Source organism: Protopterus annectens, chromosome 2.part0 (assembly GCF_019279795.1).
Source record: "Protopterus annectens isolate FY-2018-M chromosome 2.part0, PAN1.0, whole genome shotgun sequence".
NCBI lineage: Eukaryota > Metazoa > Chordata > Ceratodontiformes > Protopteridae > Protopterus > Protopterus annectens.
Window position 1 is genome coordinate 1,101,728,468 of NC_056728.1, and position 17,140 is coordinate 1,101,745,607.

At 39.4% G+C, this 17,140-nt stretch overlaps 1 protein-coding gene across 2 annotated transcripts in view; it reads left to right on the forward strand.

Annotated features, from left to right (window-relative positions):
- The window catches only part of TBCK (TBC1 domain containing kinase), a 1,512,759-nt gene that overhangs the window by 133,927 nt on the left and 1,361,692 nt on the right, over window positions 1-17,140 (forward strand). The window contains exon 2 of one of the 2 annotated variants that reach the window (XM_044061297.1): window positions 13,047-13,115. The exons of the other annotated variant lie outside the window; for it this stretch is intronic. Within the exon in view, the coding sequence (XP_043917232.1) occupies window positions 13,047-13,115 (69 nt within the window). The remainder of the gene's footprint in view (window positions 1-13,046; window positions 13,116-17,140) is intronic. 2 annotated transcript variants of the gene reach the window in all.

Here is a 17,140-nt window from a genome sequence, read left to right on the forward strand (position 1 = left end):
CCTGTGTAGGCTTCTGGCAAAGGGGTATTTTATTCCATGAAGACTGAGTGTAAAATTAGCCCAGTGGGGTCATACCGGTTTCTGCAAAAGTCTTCTTCAGCAACCACATCACAAAAAATCAAATGAAGACTAGTCATTCACATGTATTTATATGCAATATAATAGCGCCTTCTAGTGGATAAAAAATATATTCCAAAACTAAATAAAAATAACATACAACAGAATATTCAGATATCACAAAGTATCTGTATGTACAGGAATCCAATAATAAATATATAAATGATGATACATTGCAAAATCATTCAGAATTGGTCATTCAACCCAGGTGATAATAGAGCTCCCAGTTTAACAATCCACATTTTTTCTTTATTCGTTAATAATTCATGTAATACATGAACCTCATTGCTCTTAAACGTGATATGGTCAATGACTATGAAGCTAAAAATCCCTGCGGGATGTTTGTGTATGTGTTTATATAAGGAATTCGAAACTTTATTGTTTCTGATATCACTTAAATGTTCACCGACCCTTAATTTAAAGGGTCGAGAAGTCTGTCCCACATAAAATGCCTGACAGCTACATTGGGCTAAATAAATAACCCAAGTGGTACTGCAGTTAGCAAAAAAGGAAACATTATAGACATGTGGAGAACTATGAGAAGTAAAACTGTCTGACTTGAGCACCCCCGGACAATATGAGCAGTACCCACATGGATGACAACCCAGCAAAAGTTGCCCAGTTACTGTAGTTTGAGCGGGGGGATTAGGAAAATGATTGTGCACCCTTTTATAATGACTGAATAAGGATCCCAATGACCGCCCCTTCCGAAAGGAATAAGAACACCGATCGTTAATGTATCGTTTAGTGTATTATCTGACTGTAACAGGTACCAATGTCTTTGAATGATATTCATGAAACTCCTAGTGTTTCTGCCATAAGTAGTGACCAATCTAGGATCCTGAGGTTGGTCTGTACACTTAGGATGGTATGATAACAAATGTGACATATCTTGTTGATTAGCAAACTGACTGGCCCTGGTAATGTCACCTGCTTGATATCCCCTGTTCTTAAATCTGGTTGTTAATTCCTGTAGATGGTAAGCATACATGGAGGAATCAGAGCAGATTCTTCTAATATAAAGAAATTGCGATTTGGGGATATTCCTGATGACATGTTGTGGGTGGAAGCTTGTGACATGAAGTAGGGTATTGAACTGTGGAAACTTTCTAAATACCTCACTCTCCAAAGTGTCTGATTCAGTTCTCTTAATCGACACATCCAGGAAAGTGATTTTCGATCTGTTATAAGTTAACTTAAATTCCACACCCCACTTGTTGGAATTCAAATATTCCAAAAATTCAAAATGAAATGCCTCATCCGCTTTCCACACCAACCAACAGTCAGATATCTCCTCCAAATATCTAATTCATTCATAAAGATATTATGGTTAATATCATAAATCAATTGCTCTTCCACGTAAGCCATAAACAAGTCCACATATATAGGGGCAAAAGAGGCCCCCATAGCAGTACCTTGGATCTGGCCAGAAACACTTATCTTTGAAATAAAAGACATTGTGGGTGAGTACCAATTCAGCCATACAAACCAGAAGAGTGTTAAAACCCGGTTTGTACATATTCGCCTGATCAAGCCAATATTGCAAAGCAGTGAGTCCTGCCCAATGGGGGATACTAGTATACAAGGAGGTGACATCCAAAGTACATAAGAGCCAGTCCAGTTCTAGTTGCATATTTGATATGATGGCAAGAAACTGTGTGGTGTCCTGTATCCTCGCCCATATCGAGGGTAACAAAGGTTTAAGATATTGTGTAAGAAATTCCGACAAGGGCTCGGTCAAAGTGCCTCTGCCAGAGACAATTGGTCAACCAGGCAGTTTATTGGGATCCTTATGGATCTTAGGCAAAAAGTAAATGTATTGTTGTCTAGGGTGATTGACCTTGAGGTGATAGCAGGTATAATGAGTAATGATACCCTCCTCTTCTGCTAGATCCAAAAATTTATCAATGTCTTGTTTGAACTTACTGGTTGGATCAATAGACATTGCCTTATAATGAACTTCATTAGATAGTTGTCGCTCTGCCTCTGCCTCTGCCTCATAATCCACCCAATTCTGAACCACCACTGCCCCACCCTTGTCCGCCGGCAAAATGGCAATGTCATGATTCTTAATAAGATGTTCAATGCATGACCTTTCTTGTTGATTAAGATTATCCTTAATCATATTATACTTGCTCCAATTCGTATGTAAATCTTTGAGAACCTTATTTTGAAAAGACTGTACAGTGGGTGTCACTGGTGGCTTGAACTGTGACGGTCAAAATCGAAAAATTCCAAGACCAGATTGATCTACCTTTGTCCTTTCTAAGTTGGGAAAAAACAATCTTAAGTTAAGGGTATGGCAAAAATTGACAACATCTTGTGCAAAATGATGCTCCGGAACACAAATTCCTGGCACAAAACCCAAACCTTTGTTTAGAACCTGAAGTTGTTGTTCATTAAATGTGACAGAAGATATATTGTGTACATTGTTCACTTCAACATTCAAATTTTGGTCATATTCTGAGGAATCACCCCAAGATGCATGATGTCTTTTGTGTTTCCTACCCCACCCACATGTCTGAGATCTGTGCCTAAAGGACCCCCCCCCCCATCAAATTATGCTCTAAATTGTTCCTCTTAGGAACTGGTGAAGCTCTGGTGTGGCCATCCTCCCACTCTGTGTTTGATGATGATTCATCCCCAGAAGTTGCAAACTCCCTATCTCTTTTCTTGAGTATAGACCTAGGTTGAGAGACCCTAGATTTCTTGGGGGTTTGAACAGGTGTGACAAATTTGACCCTGGGACGCACCTCAAAGGGCTTGCCTCTGTCATAATCTCCCACATCACGAGTAAACATTTTGATTTTTCTTTCCTTCAACCCAGAATCTAATTCCAACAGATCCTTAGCAAGTTTGTCAATACAAATGTTAAAACATGGGAGTGATGAAAACTCATCAAACCCTTTGCTTAAACTCAAGACCTGAGTAGTTTGTTCCTCCACCTTCCTGTAGTAATGGTTAGTCAATATATTAACAAAAGTCATAGAGGCCTGTTGTTGTGCCTCAGACCAGTGGGCCAAAAGACAGTCATCTGGTTCAGCAACCACAGGTTGCAACCTTATTCTTAATCCCCTTGGGGCAATTTTGCTCCGTTGATATGCCCGAAACAACCTAAGATGCCAAACATTTTTCCTTAGTGTAATAAGATTTTTAGTCAACTTCATAAAAGCTGATCTACAATTCTGAGTGGGATCCTGAACACCAGAGCCATTATTAACATTACCAGACCTCAGACCAAAAATACCCAAATCCCCAGAGTCTGATGAAAGACCCTTAATAATGGTTGCCAAATCCATCACCGACCAAAAAGACCACAATATAACTGATAAAAACCTCAAGAATCAAAATAAATCCACTGTCCACAAAAGTCAAATTGGAGTACTGTTTCCAAAACTGTCTTATACAACTGATACCATAAATGTTCCAAGATCAATATATTCCTTTAGTTCTCTTCACCAGATATAAGACATCAGAAAGTGGCCAACATGGGTTCAATAATAGCCAATAAACTGCACCCCAAAACAGGGTGCCTGGTTGCTCAGTGTTTATAATGATATAGAAAAATATAAGAAGAATCAATCAAATAAAATGATTGATGTTTACAATGCTTAGTTGGCACTTGAATAAGTCCACTTACACAACCTATACCTGCTATGTCACCCAAAAGGCCAAAGGACAAACCCCAAATGTTGACCGTAGCAGTGGATGAATCAAATAAGTATATACAATTTGGTCTGTGATGTGATGACAAACAAGTTCAGTAAATAACTGGGCCATACAATTATAGACTTAGATCTGAAGTCCAAAACTCCACTTGAAGATCAAGAATATCCAACATTGATCCAAAACACCAGGAAAATAGGGCAAAAAATTGGGACAAAACATTATATTGTCCTCCCCATTAAATCCAGGACTCATTGATGTAAAAAGTCAACTTGAATATTGATGAACCCAATATTTCCATATGCAGGGCAGTCTGAAGTCATAGAACCTGTTCTTATCCCATATAAAAATAATGGAAAAGACTCCTTTATCTATCCAAAAATGGATAGTGATATGTTACTCCTAACAATATACCTGAACAATAAGGACATACAGTCAGGCAAAACCATAAAATGCATATGCCCTAGATTCTGGTTATGTAAGGGTAAACATCCATTATAAAACAGTCTGTTACCAATATTAACATGTTCGAGCATTAATAATCGAAACATATATCAAAAATCAAACACATGCATCAAACCGTTAAACTGGTGTCAGAGCCATGGACTAATTACCCCCAGCTACCAAATCCACTGAGCACAGAAGAGGTTATCAGGTCTAGATCAAGGAGGTCATCGTCCCCTGTACTCATCAGACCAATGATTGACAATGCCCAGCAACTGGAAAGGCCCAAAGTTCCTCACCAAAAGGATAAAGGGTCTCAAAAATATGTCTTATGCTGCCCGACTGAAGGAACTCCAGCTCTATTCACCTCAAAGTCTAGATCCCTCAGAACTTGTTCAAGAGAAATCAATGGATGATGGATGGGAGATATAGACCCAGGCCTTAGATACAGTGTCACTGCTGAGGCACAACACAACAACAACATTAGTATCATTCAATCATCAAACTAAAAAAAAAGCCAGCCACAAAACTCTAGGCTAGCTTATAAAATGCCTTGGGCAGATAGCCTAGTATGAACCTATGAACCTATGTATCAACCCCAACATAAACTTAGAGTTGAAAGCAACAAGTCCAAAGATGTGATATAATACGGATCATATGCCTGATATGTTGCTCCTAACAATATACATAAAGAACAGGGAAGTACAATCAGGCAAAACCATAAGATACATAAGCCCTAAATTCTAGTTATGTGAGAGTAAACATCTGTTATAAAATAGAAAGTCTATTACCGACATTGACATGTTCGAGCATTAATAATCGAAACATATGTAAAGTTAAACACATGCATCAAACAGTTAAACCATATATCAACCCCAACATAAACTTAGAGTTGAAAACAACTAGTCCCAAAGATGGAACATAATTCGGACCATATGTCTGATGGGAGTGATTAAAAATTTGGAACACTCCAAAATAATATATATAATAAAAATTATCAAATGTTAATACAATTTTAAGTCCACAAGTCAAACTGTTCAGACTCGTGAACACTGATATTGGTCCCTTGAGAGCGAACACAGTAGGCCCTGAAAATAATGAAAACACATCTAATGCAACCTGCAACATGTATATCAGGATAGAAATAGTCACGCCAAAGTCTAAATAATGCCTCTGTTTGGAACGCACAGTCCCGATCAAATGAGATCAGAAACACATGAACAGTGGTATGTTATGTCCAAAACCATTAATTGGTAAACACAGTTTGGCCCTTGAGATGAAGCTCAACCTAAGCCAAATCCGTGGCTCGAGTTGAAACAAGCCAAACAGTTCCACCATCCAATTCGCCACAACAACTTCTATAATGTCCCAAACAAAATGAAATGTTCCTTTTAATGTCCAACTCCAATAATTCTGAAGGTGTTAATTGGAATAGTTCTCATACAAAAAAGCCTAAATGCAGTACCTGCTAAGCTGCTTCACCAAGAGATATAAGAAATGCTTAGCTTCAGTAGATGAAAAACTGCAGCATAAGGACTGGAGTTGAAACGAAACAAACTTTTCCCAATCTTGTCGTTACCATTCTTCCTGTACCAAAATAAAGATAAATCCAAGCGAAAATGCTACAAATGTGTACAGAGCTCCCAACGAAGGATGGCCACACCAGAAACGCCTCCAGCAGGAAACGGAAAGTACTAACAGCAAACAAAATACCTGCATGTGTGGCTGGTGCACGGCTATACCATATCAACAAAACTACAAAAAAGAAGAAGCCAGCACATATATCCTAGATCTGGTCATTACCAACATGGGAAATCGATGGTCCACACTTATGGTCACCCCCTCATTGGTCAGGTCAGACCATAAGCTAATCACCCTTAACATCCACATCCTACCCCCACCCCCCAGTAAGGAAACCTCCATAAAAAAACTTCTCCAAAGCCAACTTCATGCTACTCAAGTCAGAAGTTACAAACTTCATGACACCCATGCAGACGGGAACTGAAAGTTTGACTGCTGAGTCCTACACTAAGGCAGTGTATGAGCACATCAACTCATATATGAATCGTGCCATCCCAGATAGAACCAAGATGCTTTCCTCCAAAAAAGGAAGCCAATCTTGTGGTCCCCTGCCATAAATAAACTTTACAACAAAAGGAAGAAACTGTTGCAGAAAAGAGGAAAATCCCAGGATGCAAAAAACTCCCTTACCAGCCTCAGTAAGAAGCTAAGATCCCTCATAAAATCCTCCAAAGCTAGTTACGAAAATAAAATTGCCAAAGATTCAAAAGATATCCACAAGGCATTCTATAACTATTTCAAGAATCTAAATGGCAATGCTCAGATCTGCTCTGAGCTACAACAGAATGGCATTAAATATACTGATCCCAAGGATATTACAAATATCCTGACAGATCAATTCAGTGCCAACTTCACCCCCTCTCACCCCCTAAGTGGCCCATCTCAATACCAGATGATTGTCAAATTCCGGTAGTAACTGCCACACAGGTAAAAAACGCACTCTCCAAAGCTAAGAATACAGCATCCATGGGACCAGATGACATCCCGGGCTGTGTACTACATGAACTACAAACTGAACTGGCACCTCATCTAAGTGTCATGTTTAATCATAGCCTCACCTCAGGCTTTGTGCCCTCTGAGTGGCGCACAGCTACAGTTATCCCACTCCACAAGGGGGGATCCACCGCCCCATCAGTCTGACGAGCCTGATCTGCAAGGCCATGGAACTTATTAACATAGAACTTCTAAACAAAGACATTTGCAACCTTAAAACACTGGACCCCACCCAGTTTGGGTTCATGAAGGGCCGATCTTGTCTCCTGAACCTGATTGACTTCTTTGAATCAGTCTCCAGAGCTGTGTACGAGGGTAAGGCAGTCCACACAGCTTATCTGGACCTCACCAAGGCCTTTGACATCACCCCCCCACTCTGGAATCATAGATAAACTTACTAAGCTGGGCATTAATCCCTACGTCACTCGATGGGTTGCCAACTGGCTTACTGACAGAACCCACACTGTAAAAGTAGCTGACTCCAAATCCAGCTCCAGACAAGTGACAAGTGGAGTACCTCAGGGTTCAGTCCTGAGACCTCTCTTGTTTGGCATCTACTTCTCTGAAGTACAGGCCAACACTAAGGAACTCTGGCTAACAAAGTTCGCAGATGACTGCAAACCGGGAGCCATTATTGAATCCCCAAATGATGTGGATACGCTACAAAAGGGCCTTACAGAAACAGATGATTGGTGCCAGAGCCATGGGCTCAAGCTCAGTGCCAAAAAATGTATAGTTATCCCCTTTGGGAAAAAAACATGTACTTGTGAATTATAGGTGGCAGTACATTAAACACCGAAAGTGTGATAAGAGACTTAGGGTCACAGGTGGACAGTGGTCTCACCTTCAATAACCGCATCGCCACAACAGTCAGGAAATCCTTCTATGTGGCGCACCTCATCACTAAGGGCTTTTCATCCAGAAAAAAGGAGGTCATTGTCCCACTGTACTCATCCCTCATTAGACCCATTATAGAATACAATGCCTCATTTTGGTATGTACCTCTCAAGACATCTGCAACAACTGGAAAGGCCATAGAAATACCTCACTAAAAGAATCACAGGCCTAAAGCAGATGCCCTATGTTGACCGCCTTAAAAAACTCCAGCTATACTTTGTCGCATATCATCTACTCCAAGGCGATCTCTGCTTAACATACAAGTCCATGTCAAACCCAGAGCTGTTGGACATGCTACACTTAAAGAAATCCCAATCCCTCAGAGCCACACGCTCCAGTTATCTAAACCTTGTCATCACAATAAACAAAACATGCTGGAGGGATAGGTTCCTGACCCAGAGACTCCCCAGACTCTGGAATAGACTGCCCATACATGTCAAGCAGAGCACCTCTTTGGCCCTCTTCAAAAGGAACCTTGATGATTGGCTGGGAAAAAGGAAATTCACTCTGGGGATCATGTCAGTCGCCCTGCTAGACAGGGGTCCAGGGAAGTAAATAGTGTGGGAAGAAATAGCCAGGGAATTGTTATGGCTAGGCTTGTATAGGCCCTAGGATCGATAGCCTAGTACCAACCTATGAACCTATAGTAGATTTGTGGTAGTAGGGGACTGTTGGCAAGGGAGGAGAATTATGTTGACTTGTTTTATATTCCACAAAAAATGCTATTATGAAGCTTAGGAAACTTTTGAGTGAAATCAGCTAATAGCAGGGAATATTACTTATAGGTGGGGACTGGAACTTGACTTGCAGTAGTGAGGATGTATCAGAGGGAAATAGAATGGAAAATATAACAATAGAGGGTAGATTTCTGAAGAAATTTATGAAAATATTTGCTATGGAAGACATAAATTCAGTAGTAGTAACTTGGACAGAAATTGCATATTATTCCCATATTTTACAGGAACGTGTGCATTTGATTGAAAGTTTCGACTCGCATATAGTAAAGAAGACACTGTCACATTCCCAATTACCTATTAAAAAGATGAATTTAAGGAATGGGTCGCAGAAATTATTAAGAAAGATAGATGTTTTTCAAAAATTATAGCTAATGAGTGGCTTGAAATGAAAATGGAGTTTGAAAAATAGATTAGAAATAAAACAAAAAAATGTATGGTTAGGAAGTAATGATTACTTAGTGAGGCTGACAAAGGTTAAGTATTGCAGATTAAAAGGAATCTCTGAGAACAAGAAGAAGTGCAAATGCAGAGTGCTAAAGAAAAACAAGAGATTATCTGGATAATAATAAATTTAAACCATGATTATTAAGTGTTGATGTCTACACTAGGGAGAGTTTAAGAAATAGAGTGAATTTTTGGACGCAGATCCTTAAGGAGGATCAAAAAGTATTATATTTAATAAGTCAGTACAAGAAAGGAGATTTTGCCAATAGAGATGATGGGGTACAGAACATTGGCAAAGAGAACTGGAATTTACTGAAGAAAACTGGCAAAGAAGCCAAGGTATTGAAAGCAAGTAACTAGAGAAGTAAGGTAATAGAGTGGGATGAGACCAAGACAGCATTTGCACTCCAAGTTAGAGACTGCCTTCCCTATCAGGGATTGATACCAGAATATAGTCAAAGAGTACAGGATAGGGGACTCCTAAATGAAACACTGCATGCATGCCTCTCACACTTTTACTCTGTCTTTTCCACATTGAATCCTTTCCTGCAACTATTCTGACTTGCCTCCTCTATTGTCTTCATTCCTCTCAATGGGTCTAGGACTATTCACTGAAAGCACATTTCACTGAAACACATTTGACTTTGCACAATTCACTGAAAGTTATATATGGCCTTTTCCCCACAGTTGTGCGACCCTGGAATTAGTATATATAGTAAGGGGGTATGGGGGCGTAGCCCTCCACCTATTTTAAATATTTTGAACTATATACATGGATACTTGCAATTCCAATAAAGTACTCTTTTCTGAACTTAATATATATCCAAATATATTAAAATATATCCAAAATATGTGGGGAGTGGTGCCCCCCACACCCCCCTTACTATATATACTAACTCCAGGGTAACACAACAGTGAGGAAAAGGCCATATATAACTTTCATTTGTTTGAGTGAATTGTGCTTTCAGTGAATTGTGCACAGTCAAATGTGTTTCAGTGGAATGTGCTTTCAGTGAATAGTCCTAGACCCCTCTCTGTATAATGATATGCTGCTATCCTTGTAGCATAAGCCATCTCAATTATTATGGCTACATCTTATCCATAAAGATCTGCTAAACATAATTCCATTTTTCCATCCATGTTATGACAACTGCTTCTTGAACAAAATGTAGTAGCATATTCTTGCATCTGTAAATATGTATGTGTATGCATATATATCTGTATATATATATATATATATATATATCGACAATTTGTGTTGTGTGTGTGGTTTGTGGAATGGGGTGTTGTTTTTTTTTTTAATTGTTGTTGTTGTGTGGTGTGTGTAGTGTATGGTTTTTCGTGTTGTGTACCCGGGTTATTTCGTTTGTCGGTTGTGTGTGGTTTTGGTTGTTTATGGACTGTCGATGATGTGGTGTCGGTGATGTGTCGTGGTGTTGTGTGTGGTGGTTTACTATGTCAGGTAGAACCATATATATATATATATATATACATATACACACACACTCACACACACATATATATACACACACACACACACACACACACACACACACACACACACACACACACACACACTCACACATATATACACAGTGGATATAAAAAGTGTACACACCCCTGTTAAAATTCCAGGTTTTTGTGATATAAAAAATGAGACCACAATAAATAATTTCAAAACTTTTCCCACCTTTAATGTGACCTATAGCCTGTACAATTCATTTGAAAAATAGACAAATTTGTTGGGGAAAAATATAAAAAATAAAAAACGTACAATAAGCTGGTTGCATAACTGTGCACACCCTTAAAATAGTACTTTGTTGAAGCACCTTTTGATTTAATTACAGCATTCAGTCTTCTTAGGTCCACACCTGCCATCAATTAAAGAGACTCTGATTAATCCCAAATAAAGTTCAGCTGTCCTAGTAGGATTTTCCTGACATTTACTCAGTTGCCTGCTACAGCAAAAGCCATGTTTCGCAGAGAGCTTACAAAGCATCAAAGGGATCTCATTGTTGAAAGGCATCAGTCAGGAGAAGGGTACAAATTCATTTTCCATAGAATTGGATATACCATGGAACACAGTGAAGATGGTCATTAAAAAGTGGAAAAAATGTGGGACAATAGTGAAGTTGCAAATAACTGGACCTCCCTCCAAAATTGATGAAAAGACAAGACAAAAACTGGTCTGGGAGGCTGCCCAGAGACCTACAGCAACACTGAAGGAGCTACAGGAATTTCTGGCAAGTACTGGTTGTGTACTATATGTGACGACAGTTTCCTGTATTCTCCATATGTCTGGGCTATGGGGTAGGGTTGCAAGACAGAAGCCTTTTCTTACACAGAAAAGCATGCAGGCCTGGCTAAAATTTGCAAAACAATGCATCAAGTCTGCCAAAACCATGTGGGGAAAATGTGTTATGGTCTGATGAGACCAAGGCTGAACATTTGGCCGCAATTCCAAAAGGTATGTTTGGCACAAAAACAACACTTCACATCACCAAAAGAACACCATCCCCACAGTGAAGCATGGTGGTGGCAGTATCATGCTTTGGGGTTGCTTTTCTTCAGCTGGAACTGGGGCTTTAATCAAGATGGATGTATAATGTATGTAAATGGAAATAAATGTTCATATGTTTTTTCTTTTTCTGTTAATGTACGTTTGCCTGTGTCTTAAATGATAATTAGGGTGTTTAAAATAATTCAGAGACATGCTTAGTATTATTAATGAACAAAAAATGTCAGAGTGTATATAACTTAGCATAAAGCTTGGTCTTCTGCATTGCAAATGTTATTCAAGAAGGTTGTGTGATTGACATTTGCCAGACTCGGCTTATGCTGAGTTAAGTTCATCTGGTGCTAACAAGGTAGAATAAAAATTAAAATTCCACACTGTTACAGCTCATCATGTGTCTGATTCCTTGGAATGAAAGGCTACAAAAGGTATTGATGTTGCAGTCTAAATAGACAATGGCATACAGCTCAGGGAAGTAATTACAGGTGTCTATCAGCTATCCTGCCACAAAAGACAGTGCACTTTTTAATTTAGTCACATGTTTTTAAGGTAACTCACTCCATATATCCCTGAACTTTCTATCTGGTCCCCTCCTTCACCACACAGCCTTGTTTGGTGGTCCTTGTAATGGCAGGTCTGCGTGTGTGTGTGTGTGTGTGTGTGTGTGTGTGTGTGTGTGTGTGTGTGTGTATACATATATACAGCTTTTTCATTATATACAGATCAGATACTAACCTGCCACATTTAAATTTTACGTAAAATTAAAAGTAAGAAGAGCTCTTTTATTTTTTTTTATTTTATAGGGATTGCTTTGGTATGTCCAGTAAGAAGGAATGAGTTGTGTAGCAAGTAGCAGTGTAGTGATGTGCAAGGTCTGCAGCCCTACTTGGAGTTTAACAGGGTAGGAAGGGTGCCACTAGATATTGTTTTAATAAAGGGGGCTCCTGGATAGTAAAAGTGATTATTTTGCTTATATGGTAGAGAGGACAGTTAATAAGAAGCAGTGCTATACATATGTGGAAAGGGAGGATTTACACTGTAACCATTATTAACTGTTTATAAGTTAGTAGGGACTGCAGTCTATCATTACCTGAGACAGCGAACAGTAGATACAAACATTACTTTGCATATACTGGAGGGGGACTGCAGATTTTTTTTAAATTCATAATAATAAGGAAATATATCCTTATTACTATTTTTATTATTTTTTCCTGTATGTTGTCTCCAAACCATCAGCCCTAATTATTTTTCTTGGGGTGAATGTAGTTAGGGCAGTTCTTCTTCCAGATATCTTTGCATTGGCTCTAACCCTGTGTCATATTTTGCCAGTTGTGCACCCTGACTGCAGCATGAATGCACTGCTTAGTGGCTTTGCTAGTGTCCATGGCTCTTTATGTTGGTTGAGTGACTCTAGTCCATCTCTGGATTCCAGCAGTTTTGCTCACTGGACTTCCCCCACTCTCTGTCAGGATGTTCAGGACAGTATTGACCACTTACTCCAAACCTTCTGGCTGACTTTTTCAGTACACAGGATACTGTTGATTCTGGTTTGTTTGTGTTTCATTCTAGCTTTATTCCTTTGTAGCTCACAACTAGGAAATATACTGCATATGTTATACTACTCTGCAGCCTTACTCCTTTTTATGTTGCAGGAACTGCCACTGTGGAAAACATAGGCTACTTGTATGCTACCCTGGAGTTATGAACTCTAGTACTGATTTGTAAGTAACAGAAGAAGAACATGACACTTGTACTGCTTTGAAAAAAATGGTTTGTTGTAAAGTTTAAAGCTTTCAGATCAGTGCTTAAACTTTACAACTTTTCTGTTTTGTACTAATTAGATATATAATTTAACATATATATGATTTTAAAGGCATTCCATCATGTTAACAGTTTTCATATCCTTTTTTTTTTTTTTACAACATATTGCTCAGATATTTACGTATTTGCATGCCATAAATATTGTAAATAATTTCAGGTACACATCTTTCATAAAATGCATTTTGTTAGCTTTCCAGTAATGGCATCATCATTTTTATTAAAATAAAAGACTGAGGGTCCTCAGCCTACTTCTAGTTTGAGCTTTAACCTGTTGTAGCGTTTTAGAAGTAAGGCACTGGCATCTGTTTCCTGTACCGTACACTAACCCTGCATGTCTGTGCTACATTTCATTTGCTTAACGAACTTACAGAAAATGTCAAGTTGCAACAATTATTTATGTTTCTCCCTGTACTTGAAATTTGTCTTTTAGCTTTCCTTTTATTTTGCCATGTGAATAATATACACATAGGCAGTGTTCATAGATGGTTTGTTTCCAGCCTATGCTAGTGGACAAATTATACATTTTTTCTCATATGTATGTTCCTATAGCATGTTAATAATTCCTTTTGTTAAGCTGTCAGGTATGACAAAGTACATTTTTATTAATATGTCCCTTATGATTCTTCCTCTTTTAAAGTTAACTGTGGGTGCTGTACATAATTCGTTCAAGTCAGTATCCAGTATCTATACACCCAATATTGTAATACCTGACTTGTGAATGTTAGTTATGTCTATGGAATATACTGAAAAAATATCTTAATTTTTTTGAATTCCTCTTTTTTGCTTTGTAATGTACTCTTTATTTTATTCTACTACAGACTTCTCTCCTTCATGTTATAGTAAATGCAGCATATTTAGTTTTTGTGGTGATTTATGCAAGTAAAGCATGTTGCTTCAGTGACAGAGGTACTTCAGCAAAGCACTTTGTAAATAGCAAGTCAATCCAGTATGTAGATGAACAAAACATTAAAAATATGTGCTTCGCATCAGACCATTTAACCACTAATTTTTATGTTATGAATAAAATGAGTGTGCAACAGTAGATTGAAAGCAGACTTGGTGGCATTTTCTTCTACATTAACAATCTCCCACATTTTCTATTTTAAAGCGCAGAGTGGCATATGTGGCTTATTTCTGATAATTTTATAGTGTTCTTCCTGTCATTCATAAAGTGCAGATAACAATGTTTCATTTGCATTCAGGTAAAATTATTTTCCCTTCCCGGCTGTGTTATGCCTGTGACACAATGAGTACATATACAGGCTGCACTCATTCTTTCACACACAGGACAGCTTTGCATTTGGAAGCTGCATCAATTCAGGCATTTCCATTGTGCATTAGCTGAGGCTGTATTAATGCAACTGCCCAGAGCACCTTACAGTGGCATGCTCTTTTTTTTTTTTACAAACGCCAAAAGACCATGCTGCTGGATGTTGCTTCGTCATTAAGCAGTACAACAAATGATATTTCCAAACATATAAAATAAAGTGAACTACTTCTCTTGATTATATTTGGTTATTACTTGACACTTGTGGGTGTAACAGAATAGTGCTTGAAAAACTGTCAAGACCAAGTCACTTTGTGTTGCAAGCACTGAGCGGCCTTTTTGTCCGATTTGGTGAAGTTTCAGCCAGAAACTAGTAGTCCATTGGTCGTTTTGGGCCAATTCCTAGCTCCCTTCAGCCCCCTGCTATAAAACACGCTAAACTGTACTGCTGATCTAACCAGCATATCCTATAACTGAAAAGTTCATCTCTACTTGATTCCCAAGTAGACTATTCTCTATCTGTAAAGCCTAGCACTTACTCCTACAGTACTTGCACCTTGATAAAGCACTCTTATTATAGATAGTACCCCACCAGCCCAAAACCCACTTCTCCCGGAGTCCTTTGAAAGTTCTTTATCTACTACTTCTAGTATGTCGAGGGATCAGTTGCTAGTGTCCTCTCCAGCTCAACTGGTGAACCTGGGAATATTGAGGCAATGTTACAATTGCCTCATGTACCTGACAATCCTCTCCTTCTCCCACAAAACACAAATACATGCGAGAGATGCAACTATACGGCCAAACTGGAGGCTGAGCTCTCTCAACATAGGACTGGCAAGACCAGACAGGAGGAGAAGGCAACCACACACAATACATGCCCAGTCACACATGGTACCATCACAACTTCAAATCATACACATACTCACACAAAGACATACTCGGAGGCACTGGTCAAAATTTACCAAAACAGCAGAGGCCACCAAAGCAGACACCCAAACAACTACCACCTCACGACCCAACACATGCAACACATAGACCACACAGTCAGAGTGTCAAACAGTCACAGCCCTTAAGGCCAAACAAAATGCCAGACACACTTGTCATTGGTGATTCCATAGTCAGACACACTGGCGTCCCGCTCACCAGACTGAGTAAGGAGAAGGTCACAGTAAGCTGCCTGTCGGCGCTAGAATCCGCCACATAACGCAAGCACTCAGGTCTCTCAACAGCAGGTACAAATGCGACTCAGTCATTGTCCACGCTGGTGTCAGCGACCTGAGGCGTACCTCCTTGGACTACATGAAAGGGCGTCGAGGAGCTCTCTGATTATGTAGCCCAGGCAGGTATGACCCTGACCTTGAGCAGTATCCTACCTTCACCTAGAATGATGCCACAATACAGTGATAAGATGATCAGCTTTAATAATTGGCTTAAATTCTGGTGTCATTCAAAGGGATCAATGTCTGTCTGCCTGGGATGACATGCTGGACAAGCCACGCTGCTTCGCAAGGGACGGCTTGCACCTGTCACCCTGGGCTTCGGATATTGGCAAAGGCTCTTGCCACCCCCATAGTGCCTTTTTTAGGCAAGGCTCAAATTCTAAACCTACCACCCTAGAACACCAAAAAGGAAAAAAAACTAAGGGTAATGCTGCTCAATGCCAGAAGTCTCAATCTCAAGATGCACGCACTCGAGGCCCTTCTCAATATGGAGAACATCGATGTCTGTGCTGTGACAGAAACCTGGTTCAAGGCTCCTGAGAGCACCCCAGCACTAACAGGTTTCACCTCATATCATACGTTCTGGCCCCAAAATCCGGACAACACCAAGAAAGGAGGGGGGGTGTCCATATTCATAAAGGACACCCACACCTCAAGGTTGGTGGCAACGAACGATGCATCTGAGACCATCCAGGTGCAATTAACCATAGGCAAGACTGCTCTGCAATTTGTAGCATGTTACAGGCCACCCTCTCAAACTCAGGAACCTCACATGGCCTTCCTGAAAACATTGGAGGGATAAATGTATCTCAAACACCATCATACTAGGTGACTTCAACTACCTAATATAGACTGGGAACACTACTCAAGCCGAACACTCTAACCCAAAGATTCCTGGGTTCGTAAACTCAAATGCCATGGAACAACTAGTCACCATCCCCACAAGAGGTGAAAACATACTTGATCTCATCATCACGAACATGGGATCAAAATGTTCAACACCGAGTATACCCTCACTGGTGAGATCAGATCATAAACTAATCTCGCTGGAGGTCCTCATCCCGCCCACCTGAAACAAAAAGACCACAGTGAAAAACTTCTCAAAAGCCGATTGTGAATAATTTACACATAGGCAGTGTTCATAGATGGTTTTGTTTCCAGCCTATGCTAGTGGACAAATTCTACATTTTTTCTCATATGTATGTTCCTATAGCATGTTAATAATTCCTTTTGTTAAGCTGTCAGGTATGACAAAGTACATTTTTATTAATATGTCCCTTATGATTCATCCTCTTTTAAAGTTAACTGCGGGTGCTGTACATAATTCGTTCAAGTCAGTATCCAGTATCTATACACTCAATATTGTAATACCTGACTTGTGAATGTTAGTTATGTCTATGGAATATACTGAAAAAAATATCTTAATTTTTTTTAATTC